The 15,373-nt window shown below is 30.4% G+C and overlaps 2 protein-coding genes across 4 annotated transcripts; one reads left to right on the top strand and one right to left on the bottom strand.

Annotated features, from left to right (window-relative positions):
* Positions 1–1,341: 1,341 nt before the first annotated feature.
* Positions 1,342–5,507, top strand: LOC124543170 (macrophage migration inhibitory factor-like). Its single transcript, XM_047121247.1, has 3 exons — positions 1,342–1,556; positions 2,764–2,939; positions 5,359–5,507. Exons 1-3 carry the CDS (start codon positions 1,449–1,451, stop codon positions 5,441–5,443), a joined length of 369 nt encoding a protein of 122 aa, XP_046977203.1. The 5' UTR covers positions 1,342–1,448; the 3' UTR covers positions 5,444–5,507.
* Positions 5,508–5,554: 47 nt separating this feature from the next.
* LOC124543169 (probable 3',5'-cyclic phosphodiesterase pde-5) lies at positions 5,555–13,227 on the bottom strand. 3 transcript variants are annotated; one of them, XM_047121243.1, is made up of 15 exons: positions 12,994–13,227; positions 12,748–12,820; positions 11,235–11,325; positions 10,888–11,034; positions 10,436–10,578; positions 10,287–10,367; positions 9,999–10,160; positions 9,395–9,559; positions 9,098–9,318; positions 8,618–8,902; positions 7,969–8,533; positions 7,738–7,896; positions 7,443–7,624; positions 6,992–7,184; positions 5,555–6,878 (listed from the first exon to the last, which is right to left on the bottom strand). In XM_047121243.1, the coding sequence occupies exons 2-15, from the start codon at positions 12,814–12,816 to the stop codon at positions 6,330–6,332; spliced, it is 3,012 nt and encodes a 1,003-aa protein (XP_046977199.1). In that variant the 5' UTR covers positions 12,817–12,820; positions 12,994–13,227; the 3' UTR covers positions 5,555–6,329. The 3 variants fall into 3 exon arrangements, with proteins under 3 accessions (XP_046977199.1, XP_046977200.1, XP_046977202.1); XM_047121244.1 differs by lacking the exon at positions 12,994–13,227 and having other exon boundaries at positions 12,738–12,820; XM_047121246.1 differs by lacking the exons at positions 12,748–12,820; positions 12,994–13,227 and having other exon boundaries at positions 10,888–11,030; positions 11,235–11,327.
* Positions 13,228–15,373: the final 2,146 nt, after the last annotated feature.

The raw sequence follows: 15,373 nt of genomic DNA, 5'->3' as shown, positions 1-15,373 counted from the left end.
GTAAGAAACCAGGTCAGACGGACTACACTGATTGTTTTCTATAAATGGTAAAATGATTTTGAATATCGAAATATGCTCTCTGAATTCTAAATTACATCCAACTTCGTTGTAAATAACAAAAATACAAATTTTCACATTACATATATAGCAAATAAATATACATTTTTATGCCTATAAATCTCGAAAGAAAGAGATAGGAAGCTATTGCGGCTTCGGTACAAAATTTTAAAGTAAAATTTTATTAGTGTCAACCAATTCTTTAAGGATAAGTCTGTATCGCGAAACGTATATTTAAAGTATATTTAAAATTTATGTTGTTTTCTGTTGTTGTGTACAAGATCCTGGATTACTCAGATATCTATAAAAATGATTAAAGGATGCGCGAAAATCGTGGAAAGATTGCTGTCTGGAGTACAAATCAACCGCAAAAATATACCTGCGTAATTAGACTTGTCTGTGAATGACAAATTGGGACATTATATTATATATCATAATTGTTATTTAAATATTTACAATATATACATATACATTTCATGAGTGCGTTCATATCTAGGATTTGTATTGCCTTACTTCAGCTTACACACACCACTACACAACTTCAAATGTAACTGATTAGATATTGCAATTATTTAAACGCTTTCGCAACTATTTACTAAATTTATCTTAACAATAAATATATTTTAATAACTTTCATTTTGTTTTGCTTTTGATTATATTAAGATATAAATCAAAATGTAATATATTTAAAAAGGACATTATTTAAGTATTCACAGTACTTAATGAATTAAAGTCGGTGTTCATAATAAACAAAGAGATCATAGGTTTGTTTCGTATAAAAATATATTTACTTTTTCGCATGGATAATATTTACAAATTACAAACAAAACCGTCGACAGTCATCCACAGCACCGTTATGCTACGCTTATATTAAAACAATTTCCAAAACGCGCTACTTTATATGTATTTTACATATTTGTTAAAATAAAATTTCAAAAAAATGTATTAATATATTTTAAGACAATTAAGCCTTCCATCAAGCATATATAAAATAAGAATGCTTAGAAAAAGAAGTAATTAATCTTTATTCAATCTTTAAGTCCACGACTTTAAATTGACTTTGTATTCATTCATAGTTGAGGTAATTCATTCTCAATTTAAAAATCAAGTAATTATTCTTAGTCGGCTAATATATCATGTAATATATTTAATTCAAATTAAAATATTACTTGTAAATTAAGCCGAATTGATAACCTCCTCCAATTTGAAGTCGGATGATAAAATAAACATTGATAGAACTCATTTGCTTATCATATCCACAATGATAATGTGACAAGTGTATTATATTATTACAATAAAGAGAACAAGTATTACACAAAAGTTATATATGGATCTCGTCGGTCGTGTATAGAATAACTTACTTGAAAACATAAATATATATCTTTTTCAAAATGCCGTGCTTAAAAATTATGACGAATATTGTAAAGTCAAACATCCCTGAGGATTTTATGACTAAAGTAATACCTGTTCTTGTTGAAGGTGTCAGAAAACCCCCTGAAGTAAGTCTTTAAAATATCTTTTCTATTTTTTAATTAGTCATTCATTATTTTCTTTTAATACTAATTTACTTAAAAAATTGTATTGGGTCTAAGTTAACTGGTTTAAGTGGCTTAGCGTAGAAAATAATAAAAAAAATAGTTTACGTCAATGGACCTTAAAAAAATTGGAGTGAAGGTATTTCTTGGAGCTAAGACGGGCCATTTTCTAAAATAAGTAAATCTCAGCCGAGTCATGACGTGCTTGATTGAGTAATAATTAAAATTATGAACAACATCGGTGTACTGAATTCAGCATTAAACCCACATAAAAACAGCATGCAATAATCTACCATTTAAAAGAAGTACTAGCCCAGTTGTTGTTATTTTATTATATTTTCAAATATAACTTCAGGCTTCATATTATAGGGCTAAATGAAATGTCAAAGCGGATACCGCGTCGAAGTAGATCCACACGACACAGACTTGACACAGACCTTTTTTTAATACAGACATCGGCACAGGCTTGCAAGTTTGAGAAAAACTGTCTGTACGGACTTTTCAATAATTTCATTAGATATAGTTTCACTACCTCCGATTTTTAGATTTGAAGATGCAGTTTTTCAACCAATTTTCTTAGCGGTATCGTTGCAAACCTCTAATAGAAAAAAATCGGGTATTAAATTCGTTTTTCTGTAAAAATTTAATCAACTAATGATTAATTATTTTGCTCAAAATAATACGCAGACATATACACAGAGTCAATCTTCATGCAAAGCTCAGACTTTTTCAATACACCGATTTTAGTCTGCGCTGCTTGCTTGCACAGACAAAATTCAATAGAAGTATGTATATACGAAGTCTGTATCGCGTGGACCTACCATAACAGTTGGCCACTTAGTACACGCACACATCTAAAATAGTATGACGTTTAGAAAATATCACACGTAGCTGGTACTCACACTAAGATAATAAAGTAAACTAATTTGTTTTAGTTCATCAGTGAACTTAACCAAAAGATGGTTGTTTAAAGTTTTTAAAACTTATACTTCATTCTGAATGTAAGGATTTTCTTTTCATTTGTTTTCATTACCACTCTCATTAAACTGATATCTAATAATAATTAATGTCATTATACGAATGATAGTAATTTTAAAAACCTTTTTATAATATAGTGGTAATACACGTAAAAATAGTTTTATTTACTTAATATTATTAACTTGTTTTGCAGACGTTTATTTGCGTTGTACAAGATAGCTGTCAATTGACAATAAATGGCAATTCTACCCTTCCTGGTGTCATTGCTACTTTGGAGTCGATTGGAAATCTGGGGTCAGAGAACAATAAGCGAATTGTTAAACTTTTAACTGCGTTTATTGAAAAAGAACTCGGTGTGCCTCCTAACAGGTAAATCATTCGCTATTATTTGTACACATAGAGAAAACCTCGTGATATATATGACGGATCCTTTAGTCTTTTATACTTTGTAAGCGTCGAAATTAAAAAAAAATGTTTTAAGTTAATTATTATTCATGTTTTATATACCATTTTTAAAAGAAATACGTGAATACGACATCAGACTTTGAAAAACGTCTAATGCAACGTAGATAAGCCACTTATTATAAAGTAATCAACAAAGCTTCCAAGACATGGTTTATATGGCACATTTTCTGGTCTTAAATTATTGCTTTATTTTCAAACACAGGAGTATTGAAATCGTGTACGAAAATAGATACCAGCATATTAAGATATATTTATTATGTAATATATATTATATCGGTTAAGATGCACGCGTTCTAACCGCTGGGCCATCTCGACTCTGGAATATGTTCCAAACCTTCTCCTCAAACAACAACAACAACAACATATATAATATATAACATCAACAGGCTGTTGATGTTATATATTATATATTTATTACGACTTTTAACCGTTACGTAAAATCGGAACAAGTAATAAAAAATTGAGCACTAATTATATGTAAACATTTGTTAAGTTTTTCAACCGACTTCCAAAAGGAGGAGGTTATCAATTCGTCTGTATTTTTTTTTTTTTTTTTTTTTTTTTTTTATGTTTGTTACCTCATAACTTTTTACTGGGTGGACCGATTTTGATAATTTTTTTTTTGTTTGAAAGGTAGTGCTTCCCGTGGGGTCCCATTTTTTTAATTTTTTTTTCCGATGATGGTATCCATGTGAAAACGACATAAGTCTTAAATTTGCATTATGTATATGTGCGACAAATAGGTGAATAACTGAAATTCACGTTAACCAATTTTGATAATTCTTTTTTTATTATAAAATATATACTTCAAGGGTAATTTGGTGAAAGTTTGGTAAGGTTCTGAGCACAGGATCCATGACAAAGTAACGGAACGGAAGGGAACGGAACAATTCTGAGGAGCACGTTAGCGATACTCGGTCGAATCTTTTATTTATAGGTTATTTGGATATTTGAGTCACCTTCCATAATGTGGTTATGTTTATGTAATTATCATAGTCGAATATTATAATCAACTAGCTACCCACCCCGGCTTCGCACGGGTGCAATACTGATACTAAATATACTACAGAATTTGTTTATATACGACATCACATCGCAAACTTCTAAAATTATCAGTGTTTCTTTACTATATTGTTCATGTATTATATACACAAACCTTCCCCTTGAATCACACTATCTTTTAAAAAAAACCGCATCAAAATCCGTTGCGTAGATTTAAAGATATAGGGACAGAGAAAGCGACTTTGTTTTATACTATGTAGTGATGGAACTCCTATACGGCTCGCAGTTAGGGTGCGATATGGGGCAGAATTTCTTACTATCTTTAATCAAATTTTGTGTATGTGATGTGATGTCATATGATGTACGAAATATAGTTGGTCTTTTTCAAAGTTTTTTTGCTGAGTTCGATTACAGCTCTTTCGAGGGATCCTTGTAGTTTACGCCGCGTGACGTATTAAATCCGCATTTTCGAAAGTCTATTTTTGCTTTATTCGCAAGTTTCCTTTGAAATTGTCCTCGAAGTAGTTTCTTACTCATATAAACGGAACGCTTAATCTATCCATATTAAAAAAATAATGTTAGTCTACATCAGCTTCACTTAAAATCAAAAAATAAATAAAATTTTAACAAAAAGAAAAACCGACTTCAAACAAAACACTATTTTAAAACAAATAAAAATGTAATAAAAATAATTGCATATTTAACATATTTTTTAGAGTCTTCCTAAGTTAAATGAAATTAAAAATATGAGACTACTTAAAAGTCGATTAACGATTATATCATGTAGTTATAATTCTTGTTATATTTGGAGTCGGTGTCAGCCAATAAAACCCTACAGTATATCTATCAAAAAACAATACGAGAATACTTTAAGAAATATGTTTTTTACAAATTACCTTTTACACAATAATATACTGGATCAATCAAGGGGCTCGTATCGCTTCTTTCTTTTGATTGTTGGGGCAAGGGCACCGTGGCTGACACCGGCTCCAAATATACCAATAACTATAACTGCATGATATAATCGTTAATCGACTTTTAAGTAGTCTAATTATTTTCATTTCATTTAACTTAAGAAGACTCTAAAAAATATGTTGAATACGCAATTATTTTTATTACTTTTTCGTGCATATTCATTTGTTTTAAAATAGTGTTTTGTTTGAAGTCGGTTTTTCTTTTTGTTAAAATTTTATTTATTTCTCGTTTTGTTCTTATTATTTTGTAATGACATTCACTTTGTAATGTTGTTTATATTTAAAGACTGTTGTTTACCAATAGATTTATATAGGTGCAATATTTAATTATATGTATCTGTTTTCAGATTCTTCCTAACGTTCTACGATCTAGAAACTTATAATGTCGGAAAAGGAGGCATAACGATAGAGACTTTACTGGAAAACATGTAATATCTGTATAAAATAATTTTCACCCATCTTCAAAACTTATTAAAATGTGTTAAGCAAACTCAAATTTTATTTAATTTCATAAATAATCTACCCCTGCAAAAATCTCGTGAGCAATGACAAAAAACTGCGAAGTAAACAATATTTTTTTACCTAAACTGATCAAACAATTGCTATGTAAAAATATCAAGCGAAAAAGGATTTATTAAGGCCTATGCCTATAAGCAATGTAAAAAAAACCCACATAGCATTTTTAATTATAAATGTTATAGAGTTACGTTCGTAGTAAGCTTTTGATTTCCGTCTCAATCAGCTTTACGCAACAGTAAGGGTTATCGCCGTAACCTTTCCACACGATCAAGGAAATATTAAGAGCCATCCAAAAGGTAGTTTCCGAGTTCAACGATGATACAAAACAAATGAAGTATCACTGAACGACACGACGTTTCATTAATCCTTTTCAAATTGTCATATAAGGTACAATATAATATTACAACTATTTTATGTGAGCAATAAATAAATACTATCTTTTATCGAAGACTTTGACCAACAAGTGTTGGCTATTTAATTTTAATAACAATTTAAATTGCTATCGCAAAGTTCACTTCTAAGCAATTTCATTTCACGTTTGCAATTTATTTTATATTTATACGAAACTAAATGAAGTATTTAAGTGTATAAAAGTTGTATATAATAAAGTCACTAGAATTGTTTCGTTCGAATATTCAAGAATAAAAAAAGGTTTTTAATAAAAATGCATGGTTTAATCAAGTTTTTAACTTAGCAAATAATAAAATACTTTTAATCAAATTAAACAAAAACTATTATATTATAATTTATGTCGAATTGAGTTTTTCAACAGTCGAATAAAATTCAGCTTAGTATAAATTTAGTTTTTCTTATTTTCACCATCATTAGATTCTACTAGGACGATTTTCAGTGACCTTTTTGGTCTGGTAACCACTCCTTCATCATCAACCCAATTACCTTCAATATCTTTCCAAATACTAGCAGTTTTTGTTTCGGCTTTATCACTAACGACTTGATCATCCTCCCATGATACTGAATCAGATTTGATACACTTCCATCCCGCTCTCATTTCACCACTGATTTCCTGAATATGTATTTCTTCGTCATCGTCATGAATTTCTTGTATGTCGTGTCCAATTTCAGATATTTCTGAATTTTCCATGTTGTCTTTAGCTTGAATATCTGCTTCTTCTAATAATTCTTCGCAGTCATCATCATCTAAGTCTGATTCAGTTTCAAAGTCTAAAGTGTCGTCCTCATTTGAAGATTCGTCTTTGTCCTTATCAATAACCTTCGATTTCCAATTTCTAAGATTTCTCAACGACATAACGTACATAGGTTTAGTTTTTGGGAGAATTTTATATAGCATATTGTAGCATGGTATGCAAATTTGACTTAGAAAACCAACCTAGAAATACAATAAAATTGAAATATAGTGACAACATTATTAATTACTATATTCTTACATATTATTAAATTATCAAAGAGTTTTACTACTCAAAAGCTAATCATTTTAGGCACCTGACTCGATGGTTGCTCTTCCGGTTTGTTCCTATCCATCATTGGTATTGGAGTTTTACCAGCAGCCCTTTCTTTATCGCCCTGGTCATAAAACTCCTCGAAAATAACTTTAACGGTCTTTATCTGTATATCCCAAGGTTTAGTTGACGCCGACAAATCAGCTGCAGTCATTGAAATCGCCATTGCTAAATCTCTAAAATAAAGAACAAGATATTCCTATTTACCATCAAAATTAACCCGTAAATTTTTATCTAAGCAATAGTATATCTATGTTATATGTATATAATATTTAATTCTAGCCATTTCCTTTTTTATTTTTACGTTAAATTTAATTATTACCGATATTTAAGTGCTTGATCCTATTATTTATTTATTGTAAACGATTTTTACATTTAAATTTTTACATATTAAGTATCTTCTAAGTAGTTATTACCAACTATGTTAAACATACCTGTGACCAGGAACTGTCCAGTTAAACTTTGACTTTTGGGGACTCGTTCCATAAATTTCTTTGAGTTTCGCTAAATTGGGAAAGAATGCTGCAAGGTCTGTAGCTAAAATACAGTGCCTTATATAGCGTAAAATATCCTTGTATTCGTCACTGGTTAAATGAGAAAAGATATTGTGTCCATCCTAGGAAAAAAAAACGATAAAAATATATTCTAATATGCAATTTACTGTAAATCTTGAAATAGCACTATGATTGATATTATTGAATTAAAAATATTCGACCATAATTTAATTACCTGCTGCAATATTGTAACAGTTATATTGAAATGATGATGTTCCAAAGGTGACGTGGTGTACATGGCCGCTAAAGGAGATGCCGTCTCATTCATGTACTTGTTCGTATAGCCTCTGTGATCCAGATCATGACAAAGACAAGCTACAAACAATGCCAAACGCTAAAAACAATAAAATATTATTTTTTATCAAAGACACAAATGACATAAATAAATAAAGAACATAATGTTTACCATTTTGTAATCGAAGCGCTTCCGGTTATCACTTTTCAAAATGACATACATAGCATGAGCGACTGACCAGCCATGATCAAAATTATGGTATGGAACTGTTCTATAATTTTTTTTAACTGTTAATATAAATCTAGTGATTGTTTCAAAATCAAATTTAGACAGTTCGAAGAGATCATCGAACATTGTTATAACTGCTTTACATTTTTGAAAATCATCTAATTGATATGGGTCTAAATAGAAATCGTAAATATTGGCCACTATCTCTTTATTATCGGAAAGAATCTCTTGCACTTCATGTTCTCTGCATGTATTATGATAACTTAATACTTCTAAGGCTACTCTATACTTTTGCTCTTTCCTCATAATTTTATCATACAGCCTAGCGTGATGAAGAGCTAGTCCAAAAAACGTTGAAAATATTTCAAAGGCGACTTCGTCTTCGTGATCAAAGTTGTCATTGTTGCGCTTATTAACCATCTGCACTACGCCTATTACCTTCCCCTGAACTTTAACAGGCATACATAAAATGCTTATTGTTTTGTAACCAGTTGCTTCGTCCACCTCTCTGAAATGAAATTTAAAAAATATATGGTCACATATTACTCTAAATAAATAAATAACATTATACAATTTTAGCTTCTCAACTGACCTGTTAAACCTGTAGTCAGAATATGCGTCTGGTATATTCATAGTTTCTCCAGACAATGCCACATGGCCAGCAATACCACGGTTGATGGGCATTCGTATCTCTTTCTTTTCCATATCTCTACCTTGTCCGGGTTCAAACTTTAAGTCGAAAACAGTAGAAACTAATTCAAAGTTACTATAATCCACTAGGAACAGAGATGCTCGGTCTGCATTTACAAGTCTTTGAGCAAATTCCAGTATTCTTTTAATTAATTGATCAAGTGATACCATTTCTTCAAATATTGCTCTATAAAAACACAGGTATATATAATAAGGTTTACCTAAATTATGATTAGTTTTACAAACTAAGACATTATCTAGAATAGTAAATTAATTACTTTAAAAAATAATTTCTTTAAAAGATTTCTACTCGTCTCTACAATAGTATAGTAGTAGTATCTACAATAACAATGGTTTAGTAGTTAATTTTTTTACTACTTACTTAACAACGTCCAATAAAAAATCTGACATATTGCGTTCACTCTTCTTGTCCAAGTATAGGTTGCAGTAATGTAAAATTAGACTTCCCCAAACAACAAAGTCGGAACTAATTTTTTCATCTTTATCTTCAAACCTATCTTTGAGTCGCCACATTTCTATAACGTATGCTGTTTTACCATTGGCTGTTAGAATTGGTTGGTACAGAACATGATTGGCTTCATTCTACAAAATTAATTTACAAAAAATCAGAATTACATACAAATATAAGGCAAGATGTATGATATAGAACGTAAATCACCTCATGTTTTATGTCGAAGGTGCGAAGCAAAGAGTTTGATATTTTTGGAAATGAGAGAGTATCTTTTTTTGACAAAACCAAACAAGCTCCGTTCTTTGCCACTTCGAGTACATGTTCAATCTTATCGTTCTCTGCTCTGGCCAGTCGTGTTGAAGTAAGAAGATCCTAAAATCATCCAAGGTTTAATTTTGCTTTTTGCGTGCTCTCTTTCTATGCATACAGTCCAACGACTCATTGTATTATTTAATCTTTGCCTTTTTTCTAGAAGACGGATGATATTTTGTATTGTGCTGATTACAGCAAAATACAAAATATCAAAATAAAATGAGTGGCTGATCATTAGATCAGCCACTCATTTTATTTTAATGCAAGTAAGATATTGAATCCTACAAGTAAGATCTTTATCAAAGTAAATATTTTTGTTTTGCAATGCAAAATACATATACTAAGATTGTTTACAAAAAATCTCACAGCGAAACAAATAAACAGTAAAAAGTACATGGTCGACATCGATATTATATTCAAAATAAGAATATTGTTATTATCATCATCATCATCAGCCTGATGATTATTTATATTGTTATTATAATTACATTATACTTACTGAGGTAGAATCGAATTCAAAATACTGTACAAAAGTCGGATGATCAGGGAATAGTTTGTAAACTCTATACGCATCCACGCCGATAGAAAAACTCATAAAGCGTGCCAGCTCCAACGTAATAGAGTGTTCATTTGCGTCTCCATTTAATTTATTAACTAATTCCTAAAACGTTCAAGACTTTTAGTTACATATAACTACAAGCTGATCTTAAGTAAGTTATAGACTAAGTTATAAATGTAAAACATACGTTACTTTCTTTTATCGTTCTTGCTTTTATTGCATACTTACCATAAATATTTCTTTTTTTGTTATCTTTTTTTTATGTCCATGTCTTACCAGACATTTATCGCTCAGGAATGGTTTATTTTCCTGTAATATACAAATGATTACCAAAGGTATAAGTTAACTAAAATGTGAAAATAAGAAAAAGCTCATACTATATCCTTGGTCATTTTCTTTACCAACCACCTTTCGACCTGGTTTATAGGAACGCTGTCAATGATGTAAGCCTCCAAAAAATCACGGTTCCGGTCAAGGTAATCTATTATATCAACTTCGGTGGTTTTAGTTGAATGTTTCCCTGAAAAAAAAAATTATAATTCATAAAATTATTTTTTAGCCCGAGAAATAAGGTGGGAATGTTTGCAAAAATTACTTTACAATTATTATAGAGATCATATTTAATTGAAGAAGTAAAACATAAGAAGTGTTTTAAAAACGATGTTCTCATTCAAATAAATCACAACGAGCTAGTGATATATTTGATGGAAGCTACAAGACCAAGAAACTATAACACCAACTCAAGAAATAATTCTTCATTTTTTTTTTAATCCTTTCTAAATCGACGTCGACTATTCAAATTACATTAATTTTATTAATTGTCACCTACCTAGTCTCTTTGCTTTCTTTTCCATCTTAATATCAGCACTATTCACAACGGAAAAGTCTTTTGCAGACATCCCTCTGTGGTAACGAGACCACTGTTTGGATTCCAACGTAGGAGACTTTGATGATGTACAACTTTCTCGTTGACTATCTTAAAGATATTTGTAGTTAAATTAATTAAAGTTATGACAAAATAATCATTTTCATTTCTTATACTATAAAAATTATTACATATGGAAACTACGTGAATGGTCATGGATTATGATTCCTAATGTATGTAGGATGGAGACGGTTATGTCATATTATTTTGAGTTTCCATAACGTTTCGAAAATATAATAAATAAGACCTACTGAATTCACTTGAAATAACAATCGGCGGCAGCAAACGACCAGACAGATTTTCAGGTGACGATCCTTGCATTAAGGAATGCCGACCTCTTGCCTGAAACCACAAAAAAAAATATATAGTTAATGAACTGGAAACATTGAAAAACTATTTCAAATTGAAATTGAAATTACAATTGAAATTTTAAATATTTAGAAATGTTTATTAAACCTAAAATTATTCAAATTTATGTATGTAAAACACGTCGTTAGAATTATTTATAAGAAGGGCATGTGCTGCATATTTTTTACTTCAATGTCTTCATTCGATCGATTTCATATCAACTTATATTATTTATGGAGTTCATGGCATAAAAGGGCTAATAGTTATGATGAACAAATGTTTATTGAATGGAAAATTTATTGTTTCATTTCATAATCTATTTGAGTGCTGGCCAGAGCAATTATGAATATAGATGCCGTATAGATGATTAACAATCAACTATTGTGCGTGTCACATTATTCGAACATTTTGTTAATTGAATTTACATAGAAAACAATGGATAATAAACTCGAGTATAATTTGACAGTGATTCTATAATGTTGCATCGTTAATAAAAATATTTGATGAACATGCTTACTGGTGTTGATATCTGATATCCGTCTACGTGTAGGTACGTAAGTATTGTATGTATATGTTACTGCCTCGTTGGTTACTAGCTAGCTTATTAGAGCAGATAATTTAATATTGTAATTCAAAACGTTTCTTAAGCTTTAATCGGATGTTATAACGTGAGAAGAATTAGATTATGAAATTGGGTGGAAGCACATAGTTCGAACGAGACATGCTAGCGACGAGGTGAGCCAGTCTACCTGAGAAATGCAACAGGAGTGACGAATCATATGAACGACTACGATGGGATAAACGAGGCATTTTCCCCTAGGAATTCCCTTCGGATTATTCGTAATAATAACCGCGTCCTCTGAACCGTTACTTTGATAATAGTTTGGAGACAATATATCCTACAGAAAACTATGGAGCTGTTAGGCTGTTCGGTAGAGACAACGAGGGTGAAGTCCACAGAAAGTCCCGAGAGGTAGAACGTGGGCAAAGGCCGTGGATGTGTGAGATGAGGTCCGAGCGAATCTTGTTTAGGACATTGCTGAGCAGATAGCAGGCGGGGTGGCCCTTCTAAGGTTTTTCACGGTAACGACTTTACACACGAAACTTCGGCTAGCAATGGGCAGAGCTTTAAAAATTGACACGTATGGAATACGAAAGAATGTTGATGATATTCGCACAATAAAAAAAACATCTATGCCACTTATATCACATAAATGAAATGGAATAAAAGCAGTTGTATTTTAAAACATTACGAATAAACCAAAAAATATATAAAACTTTTGAAAACGCTAGCAACATTTTATAATAATAGTAGTATAAACTTTATACACATACAAGTCCACATAATTAAAGCATTATATTATTTATAAAATATTAATTACAATACGCAAATAAAAAATACATACTAGAGATTACCTTATTTCTGCGTGTCTCGTCTTCGATTAACCGAACATCGTTTGGTCTCTCCTTACGCTGATCTGTCATTTTACTAGAACAATAAAAACACAAGCAAATTTCATTACAACGAAGTGATCGTATCGAGTTAATTCAAAATAATAATTATTCTATACGTAAAATGAATAAGCTTATACATGTGCGCAATATGATATGTATTGATTGAAGTTTTGAATTACTACAAGTTAATTGCGTAAATCGACTTACATTATTATTATAATTAGCTAGAATCAAACGAGTATACTGTTTAGCATGAGCGAATTTTAATACTTTGGTTTATTATTCGCGATATGCCCGCTCCGCAAGGAGTCTCAAAAACAATAAGCGCTCTATGACTGGCCGTAGTGGTCACCCAATAAATGTACGGAACTCAGTCAGGGTCATCTGATATCAATATTTATATTAACTATAGATGCAAATATTAGTTGATACGACTCGTTACGTCCGACAAATCTTCGATTTATTCACATTATGTATTTAATAAGATTGATTTGTGACACACAATTAATAATAGAAAACAATAAAAGCTTCGTCTCGTGAATATTTTATATGAATAAATTTTCGAATCGTGTGTGCTTTCATTGCTCTACATATCTTATCGCATTGCGACTTTATCAGTGTAATAATACTGCATATCCTGGAAATATATTGATACTTAAAGCAAATATTGATGTTTTACCATTATAATAAATTAATTTATAAGTTCTATCACAACTATTTAAAAGCATATCTAAATTTTTTTTATTTATTAATGAAACCTTCTTGCACACATTTTGAATATTATGATGGATTATTCTCACCACATGAATTATTATTTTGATGAATATCTATTAGGTATATGATTCGTGTGCCGTAACAACAAACGGCATGATGCTCTTTTATGCCGTGATATTATGCACGATAGGTATAGGGTTACTAGGCGCAGATAATATATCTTCGTGTTATTATAATAATTTTAAATGTTGAAAAAGAGTAACTACTTGCCGGTTCTTCTCGGTAGAATCTGCTTTCCGAACCGGTGATAGCTTCACTTAATTGTTAAATGACGATTCAAAAGTGCTTGTAATGAATAAAGTTCATTTTGATTTTATAAGAAAAAATGAATATATTTTATAACGAAATTTAATTTTTATTAATTTCAATTCATAATTAATGCTAATTATTAATGATACATTATTTTTATAACCATCTGCCGAGAGAAGCCGATTCCTTTTTTTCCTTTTATTATACTTATTTTCATTTATTTTGAGGTTCGTAGGGACCTGTGGAGACCAAACTCCTTAATAGATTTATTTTTTTAAAAACATTACAATTCCGACGACTAAAGTCATTGTATAAAGTATTAATATGTTTGTAATTATTGTTATTAAGTAAAATAATATTATTATTGTTTATCTTAGTTTATTTGCATATCTTTGTTAAAATTATTTAATTTGTTTTTTACCTTTGGGACCACGGACTTCTTAAGTTATCTTTATTTATTATATATATATTAACAGCATTGAATAGGAATTACTCGAGCCTGTTCACACTGTAGTGTGCATTTGTGATATTCGAACTTATTAAATATGTAATGTACATGAGACGACTTAGAGAAAAAACAACACAAAATTATTTTCAATTTAATTTATTCGTCGCCCTCGACTTCATTCGCGTTTTAGGGCGAGGGTTGCCATCAGGCAAAAAAGTACCCTATGTCCTTTCTCAAAGTTCAAGTTTGCTTCGTACCAAATTTCTTCAAATTCGGTTTAGCGGTTTGATCGTGATAAAGCACAGACAGACAGACACGTTTATAATATTAATGCAGATTTCTATTAAATGAGCAGAAAGGAGGTTTTAAGCAGATTAAAGTGGAGTATAGTAGTGAAGTGTATAGGAATTTTGACTTCTGTCAACATATATTTGTATTATTATTTTGTTAGCGATAGCAGCTGACAGAAACAGAGCGATAAAATACTCGATAATTCAATGTGCATGTATCCTTAGTGTTTTACTAAATAATTTAATTATGACAACACAACATGCCGTTCAGAAATCTTGACCTCTAGTGTTCTAAAAGCAGAACATTTGAATATTTATACACACGAAAATTAATTTTACAATTCAATCAGTCGCCATTTATATCACTTCACTGAAATAATGGACGGAACAAGAACAATGATCAAATGTCATAGTACTTGATATTTCTAAAATTGTACAAGCCCTGCTATGCTAACAGTTATACACATCAATGCATATCTTATGTATTTGGAGTTTAGGCTGATTTTCATATCAGCCCAAGAATCAGACGTAATAGAATTCTTCATTATAACAAATCAATTAATTTATATTTTATGAATACATGTAAGAATGAATTATTCATAGTTTTGCCTTTAATTGTTCACTGTTTTTCCTGATTATTTATAATACTCATGAGTAAAGATGATTATTTATAATGTTGGAATAAACAAGCAACATCTGCGTCAAGTCACACAACTTTTTTAAAAAAAAAGGCGTCAGATTCGTTGCTGATACATTGAGATCACGGATATAATTACTACGGTGTAATGTGATTATTGATGGTTATTTGTGTTGTAGACTAAATGTT

Source organism: Vanessa cardui, chromosome Z (genome assembly GCF_905220365.1).
Source record: "Vanessa cardui chromosome Z, ilVanCard2.1, whole genome shotgun sequence".
Classification (NCBI taxonomy): Eukaryota; Metazoa; Arthropoda; class Insecta; order Lepidoptera; family Nymphalidae; genus Vanessa; species Vanessa cardui.
Note: the sequence above shows the minus strand (reverse complement) of the source record. Positions and strands in the feature narration are given on the sequence as shown.

Bases quoted from the DNA above. Each gene is read 5' to 3' on its own strand.
- LOC124543170 (XM_047121247.1), top strand. From the start codon at position 1,449: ATGCCGTGCTTAAAAATTATGACGAATATTGTAAAGTCAAACATCCCT. The intron at 1,557-2,763 runs GTAAGTCTTTAA...CTTGTTTTGCAG, and splicing joins GTGTCAGAAAACCCCCTGAA to ACGTTTATTTGCGTTGTACA. The intron at 2,940-5,358 runs GTAAATCATTCG...ATCTGTTTTCAG, and splicing joins CTCGGTGTGCCTCCTAACAG to ATTCTTCCTAACGTTCTACG.
- LOC124543169 (XM_047121243.1), bottom strand. From the start codon at position 12,816: ATGACAGATCAGCGTAAGGAGAGACCAAACGATGTTCGGTTAATCGAA. The intron at 7,185-7,442 runs GTATGTTTAACA...TCTTTATTTTAG, and splicing joins TGGACAGTTCCTGGTCACAG to AGATTTAGCAATGGCGATTT. The intron at 6,879-6,991 runs GTGCCTAAAATG...TTGTATTTCTAG, and splicing joins AAGAGCAACCATCGAGTCAG to GTTGGTTTTCTAAGTCAAAT.